We start from the raw sequence: 27,369 nt of genomic DNA on the forward strand, positions 1-27,369 counted from the left end.
AGACTAGCGTACAAGATAAAAAATTGGAAAAGACCATGAATTAGGGTTTCAATCAATAAAAAAGGCCTTGACTTTTAAATTTAATACTTTTGAGTTCATTTTTAAACCTTTTGAGTAATTATCAAATTGACTTTTGAGAATTTGGGTATTATATGAAGGACTTATTCAACAAATTTTATTTTAATTTGAAAAAGTCTCTGAGGCTTACTACTCACTAAAAACCGCTCCTCGAACGCCCAAGCGTACGCCTCTTGAGACTTTCGCCCCACACCATCGCCCCGGAGCATTTTTGATACGCCTCGCCCCAAAAACGCCTTTTAAAACAATCCAAATATAATAACTAACGCTATTAATTACTCCATTTGTTTCAGTTTATGTGAACCTATTTGATTGGGCACGAAATTTAAGAAAAAAAGAGAAGATAGTTAAATTTGTGGTGTAAAATGAGACACATATATTTTATGTGGCTATAAATCATTGAACAAAGGTAAATTGTTTCCAAATATGAAAAGGTATTATTTTTTTGACACGGACTAAAAAGGGAATAGGTCCACATAAATTAAAACGGAAGGAGTACTTTTTTAATGGGTGTCCCAAAACTTTAAAAAAATTTGTAAAATGAACCAAAGGGAGTATAAAATAAAATTTTACTTTATATATGAATTTTTCTAATTTATTACATAACATTAATAAGTTAGTATTATAATTTAAACTCATTTTTATTCTTCAAAATATCATACCAGCGCGTTAATTATAATGATTGTCTTTAACCCAACTTCCCCCATTTTTTTTTTCTTCTCTTTTGTTCTTAAATTAATAACACTGTATAGTCGCTCTCGAAATAATAGTTAAAAAGATAATTTTTGTATATATATATATACATTTTTATATGTCAAAAATTATATAAATTTTATATATTTTTGCGGCTACCAAATAAAAATAATTTCGGCCTCAGGCTAAAAGTCATCTATGCCTGTTTTTAAATTTTAACTCAATTCATCCCCTTCAGAATACCCTGGTCTTCTTAGTGTTTCCAAATCAAAGTGGGAAGACTGTAGAGAAGCTTAAATTTTGATCATATTCCCTTCGAAAAAGCAAAAAATGGAAGATATTAAGAGATAAAAAAAACATATCCTAAAGGGAAAAATAAAGAAAATTCAAGGGATTTTATTTGATATTTATGAATTATCCAATCAAATTTTATTGGATGCTTTCCGGGGAAAATCAACAACGTAGGAATCATCAAAACACCAAACTATCCAATGTAGAGAGAGTTTCTCAGCTACAGAAGCAAACCCGTAGGCTTTCGCTTTCTCTCTAAAATTGCATTCTTATCATTCCTAAACTATTAGCATTTATATAGTCATGTTAAAATTGCATTCTTATCATTCCTTAACTATTAGCATTTGTATAGTCATGTTACTCCCCAAACTGTTAGTCCAAAAATCTCAAAAGCAGTCATGTTACTCCCTAAAGTAGTAGCATTTGTATAACCACAACAACCCCAGTGAAATCCCACGGTAGAGTATGAGGAGGATAATATGTATGCAGATCTTACCCCTAACCCTGGGAAGGTAGAGGGGTTGTTTTCGTATAACAACAACAACCACCCAATAAAATACCACAAATAGAATTTAGAGAGGGTAATGTGTACACAGACCTTACCCTACCCTGGAAAGTTATAGAGGCCGTTTCCAATAGGCCCCAAAATATAATCGAGAAGTATTCTAATTCTACTTAGACAACGTATGCACATATGAGGAGTTCATCTTTACAAGACAAGCAGATAATCAGGTGAATTATGCCTTCACTTTCAAAGACCATAGATCCACTAACATAATACACTTTTCCAACCCTTTCTTCATATGAAAAAGGCAAGAAGGTTCTTAGCAGCGTCAACAGCAATAACGGATGCATAGGAAGAAAAAAAACATGAAGAAAAAAAAGTAGAATTTACGAAGATGTTGTTAAGCTCAAACACAAAATGTTGTAAGCTCAATGTAAACCTGCTACTGAACCAGTCTCATTCCTCCTCCTCCATGCTTCATAGGAAAAAAAATTCCTTTAACTTAATGAGACTATATTTGATGGATTATTTATTTGTTGATTCAGTGCCCATTTCCCAAAAACACTGACAAACATCTGCCATGACCTTCATCACGGAAAAATTAGGATCAAGTTCTTTGTATTGTTTGAGATATTTATCCTCCATTAACTTCACTACTTTATCGAGAGCAGGCATGTGGAAATCTGATCTTCCAAGAACCGGGCCACACTTCAAGATAATTTTCACCTCTCCAGATAGTGAGGAAGCTATCTCCAGGCCAGTTGGAGATTTAACAGCGCTTGTTTCAGGCTTGCTGTTAGGTACTCCTCGACAAGGTGGAATTCCATCATTTGTATCTGACTCAACTACATTTGGCAATGTGTCACTTTTACTCGATGAACCTACAAATTCAGATTACATATTTTGAGAGAAGCAAAAGACACACCTCATAGGTCTTGTATCGAAGTTAAAAGACTAACAGAAAGTAATAATCATAGTGATCAAGGATACATCCCTCGTAATCACAAATGTTAACTGCAACTCAAGTACACTTTTCGTGTTTCTCTAATATTACTTTCTGTACAATTGGAGACAAGAACAGATGGAAATGGATAATCTAGCCAATTCTTGAAAGTTGAATAGGCAAATAAGAAATTTGAAATTCAGTGGAAGTATTGGGAAAATCTCAATTTGGATACACACACAAGACCTAGAGCTGTGGTTGAGATCCTGAAACACTCTTCCTTAAAGTCAATAGGATTAAAATGTTGTTAATGCAAAATTTGCAAAGCGAAGCGATCTAGTTGTTAAAGGAGGTGTCAAAATTATCAACAACCTAACATTTCATTCCATTTTTAAAACTTTGCCAATAGCAAGAGCACACATAAAATAGTCCTTTTCAGCACTTGTTCTATAATTAATAGATTGAACCATAAACGGAAATGAGATACCCTCTACCTGGATGGATGACGGCAAGAGGAACTTCAAGATGTGGCAGGTCATCAGTGATCGGCTCATCCTTAGGTTTGATAAAAGCATGGTTAGCATTGGATTTCTTTGTAGGTGACACTGGGATTCCATTACCAGAAATAGATCCAGCTCTTCTAGAAACTGGAAGGCTCTTGTCTATGTTAGAAGGCTGAGATAAAGGAGATCCTCCCTGTGGTACTAAAGAATTGGATGAAATAGGTTGTTTTCCTTTGTTTCTACCAAGTGATGGACAAGATGCGGCCTGTGATTCGTCGCCCATGGATTGAGAGGAATCTAGAACACCCAGTGGCTGGATTTGCACATGAGATTCAGGAGAAACATATGGTTGACTTAATTGATTTTTTAACCGCTGCCTTTTCAGAGGTGGTTCAGGCTCATCATGCATAAGCTCCTCTTGCTGAACGAAATCAAAAAGTGAAAGGTAGTAAAGGTGAGTAGAAAGACTCCAGAAAAATGCCATATTATGGAAGACAATAGCCAGAAAACAAGAATACTAAAGTAGATCAATACTTCAGAATTCTCGGATGACTTTTTATTTTCTGTTTCCTGCAATGAAAGAAAGCATGTCAGCAAAATAAGCTCACATGAAAGAGACGGCAGAAAACTGAAAACAACTCTCTATTCCATTTATGTGGCACTCTTTTATTTTTTGTATGTTTCAAGAAAAATGACAACAACAACAACAACCCAGTATAATCCCACAAGTGGGGTCTGGGGAGGGTAGAGTGTACGCAGATCTTACCCCTACCCCCAGAGGGGGTAGAGAGGCTGTTTCCGAACAATAAAAATGACACCTTTCTATATTTCGAACAATTTCACTTCAAACTTTCCATTTTACCCTTAATCACGTGCTTCTATAACCACAGAAATGTCACGGTATGTTTAAGACTACAAGTTCCAAAAGTCTTCCTTTCTTTCTTAAACTACATGCCTAGTTAAACACATTCACATAAAATAAAATGAAACGGAGGGACTACTCATTAAAAAGGAAGAGAAACAGAAGTGTATTAAATGAAGGAAATTAGCACCTTTGCTTCCTCGTTTTCAAATATCGCATCTGCAAGGACCCTGTAGTTCTCCTCCTGTATAAGGTCCCAATTTTTATTATACAGTATTAACAGTTTCTTCAACACTGGCTTCACCTTGTCTCCAGAAATCCCGATAGCTTTCATAGCACGAAAGGCACCATCGACCCTAGAGCTTGGAGGCATTGTTTATCGAAGCTGATTTAAGATAGCAGCTTGAAATTGAGCCTGCATTTTCCAAGACATCATCTGCTAGAGAAGGGGACAAGATACAAAGTACTAGATAGCAAACAAGAATTACACAGCCGTAACACCAAAGACACACGTAACTGAGGCTTTGAATACCCAAATATAATAACTAATCCAAACATACAGACAATGATTTCCCAAGGTAAGTTGGTAAGAAAATCGCATAAAGCTGATGGGATGTTTCCTCCATCAGCTGGCTTTTGAAAATTCAACACTAGGACCAAAAGAGTATTTAAAAACTGAATTAGTCCAAGACATCTAAGGCTTTATGCGACTCCTGTAAAAGATATAGCATCAAAGTAAGTCCTACAAGAGAGAAAATATGTATAATTACAAGCACAGCTAGTTAAGAATTCCAAACATGAAAGATTACAACTTTCGAGGAATCTGATTAAGTGGGAAAACGTTTACATCATCCAGTGCACATAGAAAGATTGCTTCCAGATGGCTGAGATTCTTCAACAACAACTATGCCACAATCCCAAACAAGTTGTGGTTGGTTATATGAATCCTCACGGACCGTGTCGCTCCATTTAAGCTCATCCTAGACCGATATATGCAAAATAAAAATAAAAAGTACTAGAAGTTGGCATATAAAGAAGGCTGAAGATCCTTAGACTAGGAAATAATACTGCAAGCTTCTCTTACCTTCTTAAGAAAGTGGTTATGAGCACAAACATACAACACTAAAATCTAAACAAATTTATTACAACCTCCGTCCCATTTTATGTATGTTGTATGACTTAGGTACAGAATTTAAGAAAGAAAGGTTTTCAGACTTGTGGTCTAAGCCAACCCATAGATACTTTTTTTTTTTTTTTTTTGATAACCGTGGTGTCCGGGCCAGCTTGCGCGCACCTCGACTAATTCCACGGGATACCTGCCACCTGCCACCAGCAACATGTACCAGGTAACTCTATCCACCAAGGCTTGGATAGATGGGAAGAAATCACCTAGTATTTGCCTCCGCTGGGATTTGAACCTGAGACCTCATGGTTCTAACCCACTTCTTTGACCACTAGGCCACACCCTTGGGTGCAAGCCAACCCATAGATACTTATGTGGCTAAATGCCTACATCATCTTGTTTCGGGTAAAATGAGAAGTTTAAAATTATTATTTCTAAATATAGAAAGGTATCATTTCTTTTTGGGAATGACTAATAAGGAAAGTACATCACATAAATTGGAATTGATGGAGTATAAGGTAGTTTTAGAGCATACTAGTATTTGTGATTATTCATGATTTAGTGATATTATGGTGGTGTTAGTTGGTAGTTCAGATAATAAGGGATGGAAGACAAACAAATAGGGTAGTAAATAATACTCCTTCTGTCCCAATTTATGTGAAACTCTTTCCTTTTTAATCAGTCCCAAAAAGAACGATACATTTCTATATTTTGTAACAATTAAACTTTAAACTACTCATTTTACCCTTAATGTGATGATTTATAACAACAAAGATTTGTATTTTTTGTTTTAAATCACAAGTTTCAAAAGTCTTTCTTTCATTCTTAAACTTCGTGCCAACCAAACACTATCATGTAAATTGGGACGCAGGGAGATAGATTTGATAGTGGATAATAAGTATGCATGTAACTGGATTAGTAGCCTTAAGAAGAGTAAAGAGTTAAAAAAATATATGATTAAACTACAACTATAATTTCAGGGGTGGACCTAGAATAGAGGGTGTGATGGTCCAATTCTACATAGTTCTTCGCTTTGGCTTAGACCCTATATTTGTGTAAAAAATTCACCAGATAACTACAAATTATAGGTTTTGAACCCAACATTGTGATAGAATCCCTAACTCAAACGCATAAAGTTCAAATACTGATCCGCCTACGCATAATGTAACTAACTCATGAATAGTCATAAATACTAATATGCTCTGAAAGACTGAAACTAACACATTGCCAGCATAGAGGATCATAAGAAAAATATATTCTTTACGAGCATTTCTCGTAAATAAATCCAAATTTTCATCCACACATGAAAAAGCAACTTCAAGGCATATGGTTTTCAATGTTAGAAGCTCTGTAAGGACAGTCGAATTGCCACAACTGAAACTACATTATTAAAGAAGAATAACCCCCTAGGCAGTGGCCTTGTGGTCTAACAGTTTTGAGTAATAACCTTTGGTCGTACAAATCCTGCGGAGTCGACACTAGGCCAACTCTTTCAATCTGTGTAAACTTTCGTGAGCAGAATTACCAAGTACCTCCGCTGATGGGAGGTAATAGTTAATCTCTGGATTAGTCGAGATATACACGAGCTAGCTCCAACATCACCTTCATAAAGACAAAAAAAATTCTATTAAATGAGAGCAAAAAAAACATGATAATTCATGCACAACAATACTCCTAAAATACACAGCATTCATAAAATCACTAGAAACTTCTGGGAAATAAAATTAAAACTTGATCTTGTAGTTGTTAAACTGGTCAAATTCACCCAAACTGTAAAGCCTGTAACAGAATCGAAGAATAGCAAGCCACTGAAATTCTAACTAATAGCAGTTCAACCCTAACGAAAACTAAATGCACACACACACACACCAAAAAAAAAAAAAAAGGTCAAGATGAAATTAACATTACATGAAAATGAAAAATACTGGATTCGTACCCACTGCTATAAAATAGGAGTGGGTACGGTAGTGCGAGAGCCGTGGATACAATCTCCACCCACAGCTATCAATTTGAACCAGGTATATAATTAATTCTTTTTTCAATTAAAAGAAATTAACAATAATTTATAGTGCATTTGTACAAACTGCAACAAAATAATTCTGAACCCACTAATTCTAATTAAAGCATTTAGTAAAATGAGAATGTACCATTACCATGGAAAATGAGGTTTAACTCCAGCAGCAGTCAATTTGCAGAGAAAGTGAAGGGCGCACGGCGCAGTGAATAAATTGTATTGGGGTAATACGAGAGAAAATGTTGTTAAATTGACGCGTCAGCAATGGCGTTTGTATTTATTGAATTTTTAACTCAAATGGTCCTTTATGTTCGTGATTAGGTTGAAAATAGTCCTTTATGTTATAAATATATTATATTATGCATGTTCATTTAGTACTCCGTTAAAAATAAGCTTCCTGAATAACCTTATATATATGAGACTCCGCCATAAATATGTTAATCTATTTAGTACTCTATTGGAAATAAGTGCTTATCCTTTCAGTACCCCGTTATGGATAAACATCACACCCGGTAGAAAATTATTTATATGTGGTACAATGAGTTTATCCTTTCGGTACCCCACTATGGATAAATATTACCCCCGGTAGAAGATTATCTATATCTGGTATAATGAGCTTATCCTTTCGGTACTCTGTTATGGATAAACATTACCCCCGGTAGAAGATTATCTATATCTGGTATAATGAGTTTATCCTTTTGGTACTCCGTTATGGATAAACATTACTACCGGTAAAAGATTATCTATATCTGGTATAATGAGTTTATCCTTTCGGTATTCCGTTATGGATAAACATTACCCCCGGTAGAAGATTATATATATCTGGTACAGAAGCAGCTTACACTGCAGCTTGCTTTCTTCTATAAATAGAAGAGATTTCAGTTCATTATATACAGAAGTTTGAATAATATATCAGTTTCTCTCTATACTTGTCTTTACTTTACAGCCTTTATTTTATAACACGTTATCAACACGAGACTCTGCCATCTCGAGCAAATACTTTGAAAGTATCAGAGGTACGAACTTTCTTTTTCTAAATAATGTCAAATCTTTCTAAACTTGAGTTTGTAGCCCTGAATATATCGAACAAAAACTACATGTCTTGGGTGCTTGATGCTGAAATTCATCTTGATGCGATGGGTCTGGCAGACACCATCATGGACAAAAATCAAGCATCAAACCAAGACCGTGCCAAAGTAATGATATTCCTACGCCATCACCTTGATGAAGGCTTGAAAATGGAATATCTCACTATTAAAGATCCAGTCATACTGTGGAATAATTTGAAAGATAGATATGACCACCTGAAGGTGGCCGTTCTTCCGCAGGCACGTTATGATTGGACTCATCTAAGGCTACAAGATTTTAAATCTATCAGTGAGTATAATTCTGCTATGTTCAGAATTATTTCCCAGATGAAACTATGTGGTGATAATATTACAGATCATGATATGTTGGGAGAAAACTTTCACCATTTTTCATGCCTCGAATATGCTCCTGCAGCAGCAATATCGAGAAATAGGATTCAAAAAGTATTCTGAACTTATCTTACATCTTCTTGTAACCGAGCAACATAATGGGCTATTAATGAAAAACCATGAAAGCCGACCTACTGGTTCTTGTCCATTCCCTGAAGTGAATGAGACGAACTTCCACCAAGCTAAGCGTGGAAGAGGACGTGGCCCCAGTCGTGGCCATGGCCGTGGTCGGGAAAGAAACTCTAATCATGGTAATAATAATGCACCAAAGAACCCTCCTCACCACCGGCAGTGGAAAAGGAGGGAGCAAAAGCATGAAGCGGTACAAGCAGCAAAGCCAGAAAATGCATGTTATAGATGTGGAGGAAAAAGGCACTGGTCACGTACATGTCGTACGCCAAAGTACCTGGTTGAGCTATATCAAGCCTCCCCGAAAAAGACAGAGAAAAATGCTGAAGCAAATTTTATTTCTGAAGATAATTTAGACTTCATGCATTTGGATGTAGCTGATTACTTTGCACTCCCGGAAAGAGAAACAAGTCATGTGATCGGTGATGAATCTGTAGAGATGTAAAGATTTTAATTTTTGTTGTTTGTAGTAGATAGTATGGTTATGTAATTGTTGTACATAAATAAAAGTTATGCTTTGATAATGATGTTTGCTATCATATTTATTTTGTTTATGTCATTTTGAAGAATATGGATAATTCTCAAATTATGTTTGGATAAAAGACCAATCATGAAGATATTTATGTAATTGATAGTGAAACAACTCATGTCATATTCAAAGATCAGAAATACTTTTCTTATTTGCATAAGGAAAAAGCAAATGTTTCAACAATTTCTGGTAATATAAGTTTAATTGAAGGCTCCGGAAGAGCCACTATATTTCTGTCTAAGGGAACAAAACTTATAATAGACAATGCATTATTCTCCTCCAAGTCCCAAAGAAACTTGTTGAGTTTTGTGGATATCCGCCGAAATGGGTATCATGTTGAGACGATAAATGAAATGAATATGGAATATTATTATATTACAAAGAATGTTTCTGGCTAGAAGTGCATTGTAGAAAAGTTACCAACTTTATCTTCTGGCTTATACTATTCAAAGATTAGTACAGTTGAATCACACTCTATCATAAACCAGAAGTTTACTGATTCAAATATTTTTGTGTTTTGACATGGCCGTTTGGGCCATCCTGGATCAATAATGATGAGATGAATTACTGAAAATTCGAGTGGGCATCCATTAAAGAACCTGAAGATTCTTACAAATAATGAATTTTCTTGTGATGCTTGTTATCAAGGCAAAATGATCACTAGACCATCACCAATGAAGGTTGGCATTGAATCTCCTGCCTTTTTAGAACGTATACATGGGGATATATGGGGACCTATTCACCCACCAAGTGGGTTGTTTAGATATTTTATGGTCCTAATACATGCATCTTCAAGATGGTCTCATGTGTGCCTACTATCATCTCGCAACCTGGCGTTTGCAAAGCTATTAGCCCAAATAATTCGATTAAGGGCACAATTCCCAGATTATCCTATAAAGGCTATTCGCCTTGATAATGCTGGAGAATTCTCATCTCAAGTTTTTGATGATTATTGTCTATCAATTGGGATAAAAGTTAAACATCCTGTAGCTTATGTTCATACTCGAAATGGCCTTGCAGAGTAATTTATTAAGCGCCTGCAATTGATAGTAAGACCACTACTTATGAAAATAAAATTGCCCACTACTGTTTGGGGCCATGCTATCTTGCATGCAGCATCACTTATCCGTCTCAGACCGACACATTATAATAAATATTCTCCGTCACAATTAGTTTTTGGTCATGAACCAAATATTGCCCATCTACGAATTTTTGGATGTGTTGTATATGTGCCAGTACCACTACTACAGCGCAGTAAGATGGGCCCGCAGAGAAGATTAGAAATATATATTGGGTTTGAATCACCCTCTATTATTTGCTATCTTGAACCATTGACGGAAGATTTATTTACTGCTCGATTTGTAGATTGTCGGTTTGATGAAACAAATTCCCCACAAATAGGGGGAGAGAAAAAGGAAATCAAAAGAGAAATTGTATGAAAAGTTTTATCATTATCCCATTTTGATCCACTTACCCCTATATGTAATCAGGAGGTCCAGAAGATCATTCATTTATAAAATATAGCAAATCAAATGGCAGACGCATTTACTGATTTGAAAAGGATAACTAAGTTACATATCCCTGCAGAGAATGTGCCTATCCGAATTGATGTACCAACAGGACCATCTAATAGCATGAAAGCTAGTGAACCTAAAGCACGCCTGAAGCGTGGTAGACCTTTGGGTTCTAAGGATCGAAATCCTCAGGAAAAAAAAAATGATCAAAACGATACTATGAAGGGATCCCCTGAAGAGACCCAAGATTTGATTAGTTCTGAGATTCTTGAAGAAATCAATGAACCCGAGACTCAAGTGAGTGAGAAGCTTTTAATAAATTCTACTGTTGAAGGAATTAATTTAAATCGATATGAAATAGTGGTGGATAATATTTTTGCATATAATGTTGTACTTAACATTATACAAGATAGTGAGGATCTTGAACCCCGATCTGTCGAAGAATGTCAACAAAGATCTGATTGACCAAAATGGCAAGAGGCAATTCAATCAGAATTGAACGCACTTGATAAAAGAGAGGTCTTTGGACCAGTAGTCCAAACGTCTACTAGTATAAAATCAGTTGGTCATAAATGGATTTTTGTGAGAAAAAGGAATGATAAAAATAAAATTGAAAGATACAAAGTTCGCCTTATCGCACAAGGATTCTCACAACGACCTGGAGTCGATTTTGATGAAACATATTCACCTGTTATGGATGCCATAACATTTCGATATCTCATCAGTTTAACACTACATGAAAAGCTTGAAATACATCTAATGGATGTAGTTACAACTTATCTGTATGGTTCACTTGATAATGAAATTTATATGAAAATCTCCGAAGGATTTAAATGCCTAAAGCAAATCCAAAATCTCAGGAAATGTATTCAATCAGATTACAAAGATCTTTGTATGGTTTAAAGCAATCTGGGCATATGTGGTATAATTGCCTCAGTGAATATTTGCTTAAAGAGAGTTACATAAATGATGTTATTTATCCATGTATTTTTATAAAGAAAATGGCATCAGAATTTGTTATACTTGCTGTTTATGTTGATGATATAAATCTTGTTGGAACTCCAGAATAGCTCCAAAAGGCAATTGAATATCTTAAGAAAGAATTTGAGATGAAAGATCTTGAAAAGACAAAACTTTGTCTTGGTCTGCAAATTGAACATTTAGCAGACAAGATCTTTATCCATCAATCTGCCTATACAGAAAGGGTCTTAAAACGCTTTTACATGGACAAAGCGCACCCATTGAGTACACCAATGGTTGTTCGATTACTTGAAGTGAATAAGGATTTGTTCCGACCTCCAGAAAAGGATGAGGAACTCCTTGGTCCCGAAATACCTTATCTTAGTGCAATTGATGCACTTATGTATCTTGCTAATGCTACAAGGCCTGACATAGCATTTTCTGTTAATTTACTAGCAAGATATAGCTCTTCTCCTACACGGAGACATTGGAACGGGATTAAGCATATATTGCGATATTTAAAGGGAACACTTGATATGAGTTTATTTTATTCTAACAAAGGTAGCGCAGATCTTGTTGGATATGCAGATGCAGGTTATTTATCTGATCCACATAAAGCTCGATTTCAAACTGGGTACATGTTTACATGTGGAGGTATTGTCATATTATGACGCTCTACAAAGTAATCTATTGTTGCTACTTCTTCAAATCATGCTGAGATAATAGCTATTCATGAAGCAAGTAGGGAATGCGTGTGGTTGAGATCAATGATTCATTTTATTCAAGAAAAATGTGGTTTGGAATGTGATAAAAGATCCACAATTTTATAGGAAGACAATGTTGCATGCATAGCCTAATTAAAGGGAGGTTTTATAAAAGGAGATAGAACGAAGCACATTTCATCAAAAAATATTCTACACACATGATCTTCAGAAAAATGGTGACATTGATGTGGAAAAAATCCGTTCAAGTGATAATCCGGGAGATTTATTCACTAAATCTTTGCCAACTTCAACTTTTGAGAAGATGGTATACAAGATTGGAATGCGGAGACTCAAATATTTGAAATAAGGTTTTTATCAGGGGGAGTAAAATATGCTCTATACTATTTTTTTCTTACTAAGATTTTTTCCACAGGGTTTTCCTTATAAGGATTTTAATGAGACAACTAGTTATGCGTATTACTTAATATGTGTACTCTTTTTCCTTCACTGGAAATTTTTTCCCACGGGGTTTTTTCCAGTAAGGTTTTAATGAGGCACATTATCTTTTAATGAATATCCAAGGAGGAGTATTATAAATATATTATATTATGGATATTCATTTAGTACTCCGTTGAAAGTAAGCTTCTTGAAGAAGCTTATCTATATGAGACTCCGCCGTAAATATGATTATCTATTTAATACTCTATTGGAAATAAGTCTCCTGAAGAAGCTTATCCTTTCAGTACCCCATTATGGATAAACATCGCACCCGGTAGAAGATTATCTATATCTGGTACAATGAGCTTATCCTTTCGATACCCCACTATGGATAAACATTACCCCCGGTAGAAGATTATCTATATCTGGTATAATGAGCTTATCCTTTCGGTACTCCATTATCGATAAACATTACCCCCGGTAGAAGATTATCTATATCTGGTATAATGAGTTTATCCTTTCAGTACTCCGTTATGGATAAACATTACCACCAGTAGAAGATTATCTATATTTGGTATAATGAGCTTATCCTTTCGGTACTCCGTTATGGATAAACATTATCCCCGATAGAAGATTATCTATATCTGGTACAGAAACAGCTTGCTTTCTTCTATAAATAGAAGAGATTTTAGTTCATTATGTACAGAAGTTTGAAGTTTGAATAATATATCAGTTTCTCTCTATACTTGTCTTTAATTTACAGTCTTTATTTTATAACACTTTAAATATTTTTTTGAGTATCTTTGATTTTTTAAGTTTCTATTAAATATTTGAGAAACTTCGATTGTTAGATTTAATGAGAACAGTAATAAAATAAATTTGATGAAAAACTCACTTTTGAAGGTGCAAAACTTTTGCAATTTCTACTAATTTTTGTATAAGCTGCATTTTCTGATGTGCAATTTATGTTATTTTATTTATTTATTTTTGTTATCTTGTGGAGTTTTTGTGCTGCGCTTTTTGAATTTTGGCAGGAGTTTCTTAGTTTCTTTGGTTATACTTTTCCTTTTTTTTATTAAATTTAACTGTTGGAGTTCGTTGAATATTTAATGAAGACCAAAAGTATTCACTTCTCAAATTCTTCTCAAATGTATACCTAAAGGACTATCATTTTCTCGAATACATATGGTATTTAAGTTTGCAAAGAGTCGTGTAGTTTTTGTACTAACTTACAAAATTTCAAAATGGATCATTTAAAACTAATGAAAATATCCATGTCTTTCGCGCGAGTTTAATTTTTTTTTATCACAGTTTATGTAAGAAAATTCTTTTATTTAAAAATTGCAATGATTCTTTTATCAGGATTTTTCTATATTTTATCGTGATTAATGCTATAGTTGGAGGAAAATGAAATTAAGAAGGAAGATCTCTAGAGTGGTTGAGTTTTACTCTAATCACGAGACAACGTGTTACATTTCTATTGTCATGTTTAGATATTCAGTTAGTTTAAGTAGAAGTGCTAAATTTTTGCAAAGTTAAATTTAAAGACCCAAGGTTAGCACCCCCTTTTTTGGACCTGTGTATCACAACCTTGACGTCCACCGAAAGATAATGTAAGCACCAATTTTATTTTACATGTTCTAGGAACCAAGAAGCTAAAGAAAAAAGAAGGGTAACGCTAAAAGTGAAACCATTTGAAGAAAGCATTCCTAAATGTTAAGTGTTATTTATATTCGTACACCTTAAACACCATCCAGTTCCTTATCTTACCAATCCTTTCAAGTCCGACTAATTCTACGAGGTACCTACTACCTCGCACCATCACATGTACCGAATAACACTGTAGTTCTTTATCTTACCAATTACTCATCAACTAGCAAAGAACCCAAATTTTTTGGGAGAGATACACAGATGACGCAAGTTTTGTGACTTGTCTCTTTTCAAGTTATCATAACTATTGAAAAGGTATTCTGAAAAGTGCACCAATCCAGTGTAACATCTTATTCCAGGAAACATAAGATACTGCATATATAGAAAACAACTGATTTTGATATCACTAACTTTGGAGGCTAGTAAATCTTGTAAACATATACTCCCCTCTGTTTTTCTTAGATATCCACAATCAATTATATGTTCATTTGAAAGCTGCATTCACCCACAAAGATAATTCAGAACAGATTCGGTCCATGAATTCTTAGTACAACTCTGGACATATACCAAGTCTCAAACTACCTCCCTGGGATCTTCAAGGAGCACTTGAACAAAAAATTAATAAAAGAGGCAAATGGCACCACTGAAAGATGTTATGTGTCTGGCTCCAATTATATTTTACTGGTTCTATAGCAGCTAGAATTGTGGCTACTGATCAGTGTCAGCACGACTAGGAAAAGTGAAACCATTGAAGAAAACATCATCAGTGTTAGAGTAGTTCATGTTCATATTCGTACACCTTGAGCACCTTAAAGTTTCTTATCTTACCAATTACTCATCTATAGCAAAGGACACAAATATGAGAAAGATGTGCAGATGACACACAGCATTGTGACTTGACTCTATTCAGGTTGAAAGCGTACGCTGAAAAGTGCATCCAACCCAACGCCATTTAATGTAAAAAGAAGAGTGATTTGAACCAGCACCTGTCCCTTAAGTTTAAATGCGACTGCCCTTGTTCCTTAAGAAGCTTAGGTGAATATTGACAAAAAACTTGGGAAAACTGTGAAAATAAATCAGGTCAACTCATGCTGCAAACAATTTTTCCTGATGCTCTACGTTCTTTTCTCCCTTAAAAATTTGTCTTGCTTTAAAGTCTCCAAGCTAAGAAATAGCCTTCTGTCTTTTCTATCATCCCCCAAGTTGCAATGCTTATGACCTGATTCATTGCAATATTAATCGCAATGCATCCAATGACTACCTGTTCCTTTGCTCATCATCTTTCTACACACATTTGGCAAATGCATACAAGCTGGGATAAGCCAGTACCACATAAAACTCTCACAATAATCCAAGAGAAAATGAAAAACATGGTCCCTTATGTTTAGGGTAAGCTTTAAATAATTCCTTAAATACACTCCTAATTAGTTTTGATGCTTTAAGCTCGCCAAAATTAAGCACTTTTCGTCTTAATCAAATAATTCAGTGGTTAAATTTACCGGAACTTAGGCAAAAAAATGTAACCAAAAACACAAGAAAAGCCCTGTCAAATCCCAGAAACTGCAACAGCCAAAATGCAGCAGACCATATATAGATCAAAAATAGCAAAACCCACACCAGCCAGCAAAAGTAGACCAATAATAGCAGAAACTGCAAAAATTGCACCTCCAAATGTGAGCTCATGATAAATCTTTTTATTTTAATAGTTCTCATCGAATCTAACAACCAACGTTTGTTAAATATTTGTCGGAGACAAAAAGTGCTCACTTTAGCAAACTTAAAAGACCAAAACTGCTCAAGGGTATATTTAAAAGACAATTTCAGATCTATCCCTAAACTTAAGGGACTATTTTGGTCATCTTCTCAATAATCCAATCCAACGAACTTGACTAACCAACTTCTAGGAAGTTTATCCATAATTTCACTTCCAATGGTTATCTGAGATTCAACTCAATCTCCATCTGCAGATGCCTCTACAACCAATTATTCCCCATATAACAATTCCCTTAACAAACTATATCCCATTGAATAATTCTACATATACATCAATTCTCAATAGATATGATAGTATATTTCTCCTAATCCTCTTACTAAGAAATTCAAGAAAGTAGTTCGCAAAAGAAAGAAACAGTACTGACGCATGAAACACTTTATACAGATACGATAACCAGAGACTAGCACTTCCACAGGATTGAGGGAAGTTACAGGTACCATTTTGGGGATGTAAAATAACCATGATGAGGCTCACTAGTTCTGCAATAATTGAAAAGTAATAAATCAGCAAACAGTGAAGCCAATTAGCGCACGCATCCAAACAAGTGAAGGTCAATGTGCTAGAAATAACACTCCTTATCACTTGAGCATTCCTCGCCCTTGACAAAGGGGTAAATATATTCACATCTAGTCTCTAGACCGTCCTAAAACAAAACCAATAAATGAACTACATCCCAATCACAAATTTGTAAGGGTAGACCAAATGAATCATCTTATGCATTTGGTTCTATTCACACACTATAAAACTAAAAATAGAGAGGGAAAAAAAGGAAAAAAATTCCATCATTCCAGAACCAGATTCAACAGGAAAATCTCCACCAGAATTGCTGCATTTCATATACTTTTGGATCTTAACTGGTAACCACAACAACACCTACTATTACGCCTCAATCCCAAGCTAGTTAGAATCAGCTATATGAATTCTCAATATCTAAATGCTCTGTTTGGTTGAATACTATTTCAATACTCCATACTTAAGGGTAATCTAACACTAGGGATTCTCTTATATACGCCACTGTTTTATATCTCTAATATACTAGTACGAATTTTCCAGTAAGCACTAGTCTTCTAGTTTGTACCTCCTATGTAGATTTTCGACTTCCATTGTTTCCAATAACCCTAGCCCCCCTTACTTACTACTGTTAGAGTAAGTAAGCTCCAAAATCTAAACCGGCAAAAAACAAATAGAATGTGCTCCAAAAGCCTGTGTATTCCTGCGTTTGAGAACATAGTAATGGAGAATGTAATTGCCCAGATATTACATCATCAAGACAGAAAGATTAAATCGGTCCAGCACATTAAACGAGCTAGACGCCAGAAGGCCCAAAACCCTAAATTTCAAAATTCCACAGCATCATATTATTGCAAAGTCCCTAAAACGCTAAAAATAGTACTTCATACTCTGAATTATCTCATCTAACGGCAGAAAGCTGAAAACAAAAATTCTCACTTTGGACCTCCAGCAGCAGAAGGCGGAGGAGGTGTACCCAACAAGCTAGCTTGTTGCAGCTCGAGCTCAGTGAGCTGCGCATCGCGATCCATCTCGATAATGAGCGGAACTACGAGTATCAGAAAAGTGGTTCCGGCGATCCACGCGGCTTTTCCGGTGCTCTTGAGAAGCTTTTTGGCGATTAAGGCGGCGTCGGATGCGGCTCGCTTGCCTTGGTACACGATCGGAGATTGAGATATGGATGATGAAACCCTAGAGAGGATTCCGTCGCCGGCACCGGCGCCGGCGCGGTCGGGTAGTGATAGTCCGCCTTTTTTGGAAGACATTAGGTTTGAGGAGAAGGGAGAGAGGAGGAGGGTTAGGGGTTCGAATTTTTGGGGTGGATATTTGAGCGATACATTATATATGGCAGAGCTTTTTCAATGGGTTAATAGGTTTTTAGTTTTTATAATAAATAAATTATGTACAATAAATAATGGAGTATATATTACACCTTGTTTCGAAGTGAATAATAATATGTAATGGTCATGTACTAAAAAAAATTGAAAACTTTTTCCAGCATGTCTAGGAAAAAGTATTTCTATCTTTTATAAAAATTGAAAAGCTAAAATTATTAAAAATAATTAACATATCTACGTAGTTTATGTAATATAATTTTCTTATTAGTACGTTTTAAAATAATAATAATATTATAATAGAAGGAATTAATTTTTTATTTTTTATTTTTATCTTTAGTAAGAATTTTTATGGTCACGTAAATACATATGACATCTTTACAATCACAAGTTTTTAAAGTTTTCATTTCTTTCGTATACGTTATATCGATTCAAATAATGTCACATAAATTGGAGTAAAGTATACATTATTTGTTGTTCTGCCATGAATGATAATATGTAAATCCTTATGTATAAACAAATAGTTGATAACCTTTTTGGACATGTTTAGAAAAAAAAAAACTTTTTGCTTTTGCAAAAATTGAAAAGTATTCAGAGACATTTTTTTAATTAGCGGAAGAAACTAAAAAAGATACTATAATAGAGTCTGGTTAAGTGATTATAAAATAAGAAAAATAAATATACTTAATAATTAAAATTCAGCCAAAAAATAATTAAATTATGAATGATTAAGATTCAGACTTTCATTAAAATAGACAAAGGGGAGGAATTTTTTCCTTTTTATATTTTTGAAATATAATATTACCCGCCCTAAACAAGAATTACTTACAAAATATATACAATCCATTATTAGTACCTTAAATTAAAGAATTTAGTTACATCAGTTTCTAATTTTATCTTCGCTCCTTTTCCAATAAGACTCCTTCACGGAAAGTGGTGTCTGTTTTTTTAAATATAGTTTAGAGAGGATCCACCAGTAAAAACCCAAAAGGGAAGGCATCTCATAAAGCCATTTTTTTGCTTTTCAATCAGCTTTTGGCTCGCTATGGTGCCTACGTACACATACTAAATCTCTATCTTCTTTTTCTCTTAACGTTTATTAAGTTTGTTTCATTTGGATGATTGAAAAAAAGTTTGGTGAAATGTCTACTGAAGGAATTTAGGTTTAGCAGAATTGGGGACATAATTATGTCGAGGAGAAGGTGAAGGACATTGGCCTTTGCTAGAATATTGACGAGCTCTGGGCGTATATGATTTTTTTGTTCGTAATCTGTCAAATTATAGTAAAGTTTAAGATATCGTCCCACAAAGATTGAAATCACCTAGGTTACAGATTTGTATTGTCTATCACTATTTGAGAGAATCAATTTGGTAAAGAGAGAGTTGTTGAAAAAATAGTAAAATAAAAGCAATAAATATTTATAGTTTTTTATAATAAAAAATAGATGTTGGGATATTGTGATTCAACAAGATAAAAGTATTATAATAAAATCAAACTTTTACTACTTATTTCTCTGTTTAATTAAATGATTGCTTATTTCTAATTCAACCAAATCCCATAAAAGTAACCAATTAATAACACCTTTTTCGAATAGTGTAGTCAATCGATTAACAATGAAACAGAGACATTGTTTAAAGAATGATCACTTATTTCTAGAAAATCACTCCACCTAACAACAATATGTAAATAGCACCGCTCGCGCTTAGTATTATTAATTTATTGACAGTTAGTGACATTAAAAATAATTGACTAGTAACACCTCTTTCGATTAGTGTAGTTAACCAATTAAAGTAGTGGCTTCAAACAAGAATTATCTTGTCACGACCCAAAATCCATTAAGGTCGTGATGGCGCCGGACACCACTGCTAAATTGGGTTCTCATTTTTATTACTTTTGAAATCATATTTTCCTTTAATATACATAGTAAAGAATGGGGATTTACAGAGTAAATAATAATACTTTTAACAAATTCAATACAAAACAACCCATAATCCTCCCAAACCCCGGTGTCACAAGTGTATAAGCATTTACTAAGAATATAAAATAAAATACAACAAATGTCCGAAATATAAATTAGACAGGAAAAATATAAATAACTCTGAAGGAGACTCTATTGGTTGCGGATCGTAATATAGAATGCAGCTCACCTAAGTCTCCGCATTAACCACACTTCTACGCCCACAAGGCCGCTAGACATATACGTACCTGCACAAAAATGTGCAATAAGTGTAGCATGAGTACGTAAATAAGTGTACCCAGTAAGTATCAAACCTAATCTCGAAGAAGTAGTGACGAGAGGTCGACTTTGACACTCATTAAGGGTCAATAATATTAAAAATAGAAATATTAAATCAACATGATTTATAGGATTAACAATAATTTTCTTTAACCAGCAGAAATAATTAAATTCCTTCAAATGCGATCATTTTCAATTTATTAATTAATTTCACAACTGCAATAAATAGCAAAGTATCGTGTAATTATTATTATTAGGCACGATGTCTGCCGAGATCGTTCGGTCCGATCCAGAGTATCATGTACACTACCGAAGGACGTGCGACGCGATCCATAGATACATCTATACTGCCGGGCGTTCGGCCCGCTCCACAAGAAAGGAGGACATTTTCTTATGTACCTCCGGAATGAGAATATATTTATATTTATTAAGATTTACACACCAGGATGTACAGTTTATAGCAATAGTTAAATAATTTGAGTAAAAATTCAAGTATGTGAAATTTCAATCTCTTATTATTTCCTCTAACAATTTACAACAAAAATTCCAATATTTCAATTAACTGAAAGATGCAATTATCACAAGTAATTCATGATTTGAGTCCTAAACTACCCGAACTTAGCAATATTAGTAGCTACGCACGGACTCTCGTCACCTCGTGCGTACGTAGCCCCCACAATTAGCAACAATTATTAATTTAAATCACCCAGGGGTAAATTCCCTCTTACAAGGTTAGACATGAGACTTACCTCGCTCCAAAGTTCCATAGCCGGCTCCCAAGCCTTTCAAACAACTCGACCGATGCCCAATGCTCCAAAACTCGCTTTCGCTTTATTAACATTCATAAGCTTTTAATCTTCCTCCGATATCGTAACATTGAGTAAAATGTTCATACGCCACCAACAAATTGATATCTACAATTACAATCCCAACTACAATTAAAATATGACTCAAAAATAATTATCAATATCCATTTATGGCTCACAAGTCGGCTACAAGCCTCTAGCTCAAATCGTCTAATAGGTTCACTTACTAGAACATTCAATTCCACTCTTATCATTTAATACTCATTTGAAGTCATCAATGATACTACATTAATTCTCCAACACTGCCAAATTACTATTCATCGTCTTCCTTAACTAACATTTCCAAAATATTCAATTTGGTGATTACTTTGTTGAACACTTCCAACTAAGCTAGAAAATGATTCCATAGGTTCATTACATCCTTTAATTTCATTTCTAAGAACACTATTTATCTTTCCTTCATTTTTTCAAGAACACTATTCATGCCATGAATTAGGATTTATGAAATCAATTATCCAACCATAACAACTTGAAATAAATATTAGAACTACTCTCACCAACTCATAAGAAATGAGCTTGGAGCATTAGTATTACCTTCTTGAAGCTTTTCCTTAAAATTTCAATGTTTGAGAAATTTGGTGTTCTTGAACAACTTGAAAGATTTATAGGGATTTCAAAGATTGAAGGATGCTAATACTAGTGTTAATAGGATGTTATTAACTTAAAATATCCAAAAAAAACTCACCTCGTATTCTTAAGTAGTTCCCAAGGCCGAATCCACCATGAAAGAACCAATCCCTAGCTCAAGAAAATCCCCCAAAATGGCTGATGCCCGTGACTGCCTTATATAGGCACAAGTGCTTCAGTGAGTTGTACCTTGCGCTGTGCAGGTTGTACCTCGAAGATCTTTTATTTAATAGGTTTTCCACCATATAACTCCTTATATATATATATATATATATATATATATATATATATATATATATATATATATATATATATATATATATATATATACTCGTCCAAAGTTAGGTTTTGTGTGTACTCATTTGGAACTTTAGTCTATCATGTAATTTCCAACTTGACTTAGACTTAGGGCTCTCCTTAGACCCCACATCACTTATAATATGACTCGTACACTTATTAACATACGAACCTGCTGGAACCTTCAAATCCCGATTCCGAGGTCGTTTACTCAAAAATCCAACCTTAGTCAATTCTTCCAACTTAAAGCTTTCGAAATGAGAATTTTCTTTCCAAATCAACTCCGAACTTTCCGAAATTAAATTCTGACCATGCGTACAAGTCATAATACCCGAAGTGAAGCTGCTCAGGGCCTCTACTGCCGAACGACGCGCTAGGGCTCAAAACGGCCGGTCGGGTCGTTACATTCTCTCCCACTTAAACATACATTCGTCCTTGAATTTACTAAAAAATGCTCTGGAGTTGTCTGAAATCATTATTTAACACATTGTGCACCTACCCGTGCTACCATAACTTAATTGAGCTCACTAGCTCGAGTCAGTCTCAAGATTCTCCTTTTTTTTCTTAGTCAAATAAGCCTTAGAGCCCAATTCCAACATCTGGAATTCTCCGCCAGGCCTGTTTCCATCATCCAAACACCGTATCAATCACTACATGATGCATCAATACATGGTTGCATACTTTTGCTAAATCCAAATCATGCACCGCATAATTCACATAACCATAATAAACATCCTCTGATAACAATAGCCGAAATTCCACAAATTCGATGCCCACAACACACCTCATGACACATATAAGTCATGCTCCAATTCTTGAAATGTTGCCACGACGGAAGAGATGTGTAGAAATTCATAACCAATTGCTGAATTAACAAATCATGGAGTCTCTCCTCCTGACAAGGACCATTACATCATTTTGAACTAAATAGCGATATTTGTTCTTTAATATACCTTATATAAATCTGATTGCACTGATTTCAGGTCCAGTAGTCTCGTCTCACCCAGTATAAGCTACACATGCAATAAGCTACCTCAAACACTGACCAAGATCTTGTATGACGCCAACAATATGCCAATTGGCTACAAACTCGAATGTGATACATAAGTAAAAATGAACTCTGGAAAGATCTACTCAACCCGCGTAACTAATTTAACAACTGAAAAGATGTCATAAATCTTTCTCAGAAAATGCGGACAAAACACATATGAATAGGTATAGGGAACTGTGTTCAACATCACGCTATTTCGGCGTGCAACCCAATTCACATATGATACCCATGACGGCGTGCTACCCGATCCAACCATGTTACCCGTGGCAGCGTGCCACCCGATCCACACTTAATAATCTAAGGAAAATACATCTCTAACCGTAACGCTTTGTTACACCCTATATTTTCGTACGTAAAACTACGTCGTGAGCAAACTAATGTAGGACCCAAAAAATGAGATCATATTTGAAAATATATAAAGCAAGTTAATCATGATACCTTGGAAGTTGCAAATATTGAAGATCATGAACAACAAGTACAAAGAGGGTTGGAAGGTTCAGAAGCTAAAGGAATTGAAGAAAATAATGTTTCGTCGAAAGCCGACAGGTTGTGAATGTTATAGCATGTACTTTTGGGGTGAGACCAGGGTGTTTAACATGATAAGGAGGTTATGTTATGAGTTATGTTATTCTTATGATAGTCGTCTGTTATATTTTGAAGTCAAGCGAGTGGTGGAACAACAGTCGATGAAAGTCATCACAAGTTACGTTCATAAGTTTTACTGAAACTTTAGGTCAAATGTAACTGCGATTTTCTTCCAATACACTTAGAGTTATGAGGTGTTCCACTCATCAAATTAAATATATATGAGTCTATTTTCTAACGCATTAAACCGTTTGTCAATACGATATCGGAGTAGAGAGATATGTGTATTTTTACGAGACTGCGCAGACTGTCACCTACTTGCTCAAACGAGAATCCAAAACTGGGCCAGTTCGGGTCATTTAAAGAGGCCTTTTTAATGGCCTATCCCCTTCATATATTAGTATGATAATAGGGCAAAATAACCAGACTTAATCTCTGCAAAAATCCTCCCAAAAATTTCCCACAAACCCCAATTGATTTTCTCTCCCTTTCAAGTTCTAATTGGAGGTAAAGCCTAGAGTTTGAAGAACCAAGATAGGACCTGAGTTATCCCACAAATAAGGTAAGTTTACTGCTCTCTTTCATCCATTCTTTACAGTTGTATATGTATGGTAAGTTGTTCTATATTTGTAAGAATTCACGGGACGGTGATCGGAAGCCGTGAGTTCGAGTTATTCACTTGTAGCGGATTATTTTGTGGACTGTTTGGTGTTGCTGTTGGGCTGCGTGATTTACTATTGTTTTGTGGAGTTTTGGAGGATGAAGGGTGTGTAGAAACACCACATAAATGCAGGATGTTGGGCTGGTCGTTCGTCATAATATTTTTGGGTTGTTGACACTACTACGATGGTCGTTTTGTGTATGAAGAGTTTGGGGTGTGTTGGGCTGTTTTTGTAGTATTGTGTGGTGTAAATAAGGTTGGAAAATAATGTATATATGTTGTTATTGTTATTTTTTGTATTGTTGGTGTTATCTTGAATTTGGAGGAAGTAAGTATTATAGGGGAGATGCTATCCGTTTTAATACAAAATAAGCATGTCGTTCGTTGTGCGATAGTTATACGTTTCGTAACTTAATGATAGTATTATTATCGTTATTGTAGATTAAGGTAAGAAGAGGCGAGTTCAACTTGGTGATTTGAAAGATTGTGATAAGGTATGTTAAGGCTAAGCCCTTCCTTCATTTTGGCATGATCTCGTAGCTACATGTGTTAATAATGAGACATAAAGAGAAGTTCGTATTCATGAATTTATTCACATTATTCTAGTCTCATAAGTTACAGTATTATTCCTTATCGAGACTCTATATTCAATTTAGTATTGTATTCTTCCAGTCAAAAGAGCATAGGGCCTATACATATATAGTATTACAATATTTTCACCACCATCGAGTTATAATCGGTGGGTAGGCCCCTATTGGGCAACCTCTGATCAGATGGTAAGTTATATATACCGAGCCTACTGTGGCCGAGCGCCTATGAGCGAGCCCAGGATGGCCGAGATACAGATCCTAGTATGGCCGAGCGCCTATGAGTGAGCCTACTACGGCCGAGCAGTTACACGTACCGAGCCTTATAAGGCCGAACATTTATTTTACTTAATATATTGAAGGAGTTGAGTCAGTATCAGCAGGTAAGTATATCTCCAGATCATCTTTGACTCCCAGTTACTTTCAGTTATTATATTATCAGTTCAGTTTCAGTTTTCAGTTATATTATTGCCTTATATACTTGGTACATTATTTTGTACTGACGTCCCTTTTCTAGGGATGCTGCATTTCATGCATGCAGGTTCAGATAGACAGACGGGTAGACCTCCTCAGTAGGTGTTTTCAGAGTTCAGCCTGATCGGTAAGCTCCATATCCTTCGGAGTTATCGGGTCTAGGTTTTCGTGTACATCTTCTGTATGTATGTATATATGTTATGGGTAGGTCGGGGTCCTGTTCCGATCACAATATATCTATCAGTAGAGGCTTGTAGACATATCCTGTTGGTTAGTGCAGTATGTTGGGCTTGTAGGCATGGTATGTATATTTTGGTGATTTGTCAGTTGTAGTAGTTATGACGGCCTTATCGGCTAGCTTTATACTAATGTTTAGTCAGTGCTAGTTTCCATTCAGTTTTATATTTTGCTTCGCAAATTGTCTTGCAAGGTGCCCCCATGGACAAATTATGACATTATATGTTCAGAGTCCCTTAGTCGCAATTTGGTACGCTAGGTTAGGTGAGGCACCAGGTGCTAGTCTCGCTCCCAGATCCGGGGTGTGACACACTTATACTCACGAATGCCTGAATATCAACCATAAGCACGCCAAGTGCATAATACGAATCCTGGGGGGACGGGTAGCGTTATACACTATAAAACTCAAGTACAACTAAGGTACGATATATTATCTGCATCTCGAGAGCCATCCTGCTTACATAATACCACCGCTGCGCGGGACCTCAACATATTGTACAAATAATCAAGCCGTCTCACAGCCCACACATCACTATAAAGTATCACATGAAATAGCTAGCGACAAAATTAACATCCCACGCCCGAATATTCTTCCATAATGAATGCTTTGCTGTATGAACACACCCAGGCTGGTGTACAGTACACATCCACATTTGGACCCATCAACGAACCTCAAATCGATTTTTGATCATATCACCCTTGGGTAAATAATCTCTCAAGGATCCACAATGACCATTTTTCCTATGACACGCAAGAACAACCATCGAATTCGAAACAAACTTTCACAATTCTCAACCAACTGAATAGAGCGCCTTCAGGCATAATTTCTCAAATTAGCGATAGTACCACAATCTCCATGCCTGGTCTCAATCCCTGGTCAATTAAGTGACTATAGGTCATACTCATACAATCTTCCCATGGAATACGCTCCCACGACCTTCCGCACCAGATAACAAGTCTGCACATCCATACCACCGGCCATACTAATGTTGTAAAGAGAATCAAGGATCCGCAAATCAATACACAAAGCCTCCTACACATAACACCGATCTCAGGTGACGCTGAAGACAATACCAGCTTGCTTTAAACCTCTAAATCATTTTCTGCTCGTCCGAGCTTGTGACATTCTTGTCAACATCGAACCGCAACCTCGATCCCCAACTTCCAATTCCATACCTCTCACCGCACTTATCATGCCGCTACGCGATAATACATGTATTCACCATAACCCTTGAACTACTAGTAGAATTAAACACTTCTCTGGCTAGAAACCTTCCACTTAGCATCATTTCAGAAGGGCCAATGCAACACGCAACCGAATTTCCCCAAATAGTAGAAAAAGACACAACCTCAAACTGTGATCTCAATCGTCATAAATCTTCCGGACTCCATTTACACAACAAAGCAATTTGAATCAACTACCTCCAAATAAATCAAATTACGGTGGCCGTCAAGCCTCGCACGTACCGCTACAACAATCTGTATAACTTAACACGCTGAAGGAACTGATCATCACCACTATCATGCTAATTCAACCATTGCTAACTGCTCCGACTTCTTCTAATTTACTCTAGGCTTTCCTTAGAAATAACATTAGCTCCATTCAAATTATATCGAACTCAATCCGCACCCGTCCCGAGTGACCACATTCCATGAGCCCACATTGTCTCAAAACCTACGAACCATCTCATACCCCCCTTGCGCGCACATTTACA

At 35.6% G+C, this 27,369-nt stretch overlaps 2 protein-coding genes across 5 annotated transcripts; both read right to left on the bottom strand.

Moving 5' to 3' along the window:
• Positions 1 to 1,787: 1,787 nt before the first annotated feature.
• Positions 1,788 to 7,299, bottom strand: LOC104095293 (probable inactive histone-lysine N-methyltransferase SUVR2). Of its 4 annotated transcripts, XM_070196428.1 has the most exons (7): positions 7,152 to 7,299; positions 6,446 to 6,600; positions 4,723 to 4,855; positions 4,066 to 4,290; positions 3,548 to 3,583; positions 3,005 to 3,434; positions 1,788 to 2,448 (listed from the first exon to the last, which is right to left on the bottom strand). In XM_070196428.1, exons 4-7 carry the CDS (start codon positions 4,246 to 4,248, stop codon positions 2,093 to 2,095), a joined length of 1,005 nt encoding a protein of 334 aa, XP_070052529.1. In that variant the 5' UTR covers positions 4,249 to 4,290; positions 4,723 to 4,855; positions 6,446 to 6,600; positions 7,152 to 7,299; the 3' UTR covers positions 1,788 to 2,092. The 4 variants fall into 4 exon arrangements, with proteins under 4 accessions (XP_070052529.1, XP_009599680.1, XP_033511757.1 ...); XM_009601385.4 differs by lacking the exon at positions 4,723 to 4,855; XM_033655866.2 differs by lacking the exons at positions 4,723 to 4,855; positions 7,152 to 7,299 and adding an exon at positions 6,907 to 7,041.
• A 10,080-nt stretch (positions 7,300 to 17,379) lies between these two features.
• LOC104105890 (mitochondrial import receptor subunit TOM9-2) lies at positions 17,380 to 18,040 on the bottom strand. Its single transcript, XM_009614317.4, has one exon. The coding sequence runs from the start codon at positions 17,961 to 17,963 to the stop codon at positions 17,634 to 17,636; it is 330 nt and encodes a 109-aa protein (XP_009612612.1). The 5' UTR covers positions 17,964 to 18,040; the 3' UTR covers positions 17,380 to 17,633.
• Between the last annotated feature and the right edge of the window lie 9,329 nt (positions 18,041 to 27,369).

This window comes from Nicotiana tomentosiformis, chromosome 2 (assembly GCF_000390325.3).
Source record: "Nicotiana tomentosiformis chromosome 2, ASM39032v3, whole genome shotgun sequence".
NCBI lineage: Eukaryota > Viridiplantae > Streptophyta > Magnoliopsida > Solanales > Solanaceae > Nicotiana > Nicotiana tomentosiformis.

Excerpts from the sequence above, each read along its gene's own strand:
- LOC104095293 (XM_009601385.4), bottom strand. The coding sequence starts at position 4,248 with ATGCCTCCAAGCTCTAGGGTCGATGGTGCCTTTCGTGCTATGAAAGCT. Across the intron at positions 3,435-3,547 it reads AGTCATCCGAGAATTCTGAA|CAAGAGGAGCTTATGCATGA; the intron begins GTATTGATCTAC and ends GATTTCGTTCAG. Across the intron at positions 2,449-3,004 it reads TCTTGCCGTCATCCATCCAG|GTTCATCGAGTAAAAGTGAC; the intron begins GTAGAGGGTATC and ends CTGAATTTGTAG.
- LOC104105890 (XM_009614317.4), bottom strand. The coding sequence starts at position 17,963 with ATGTCTTCCAAAAAAGGCGGACTATCACTACCCGACCGCGCCGGCGCC.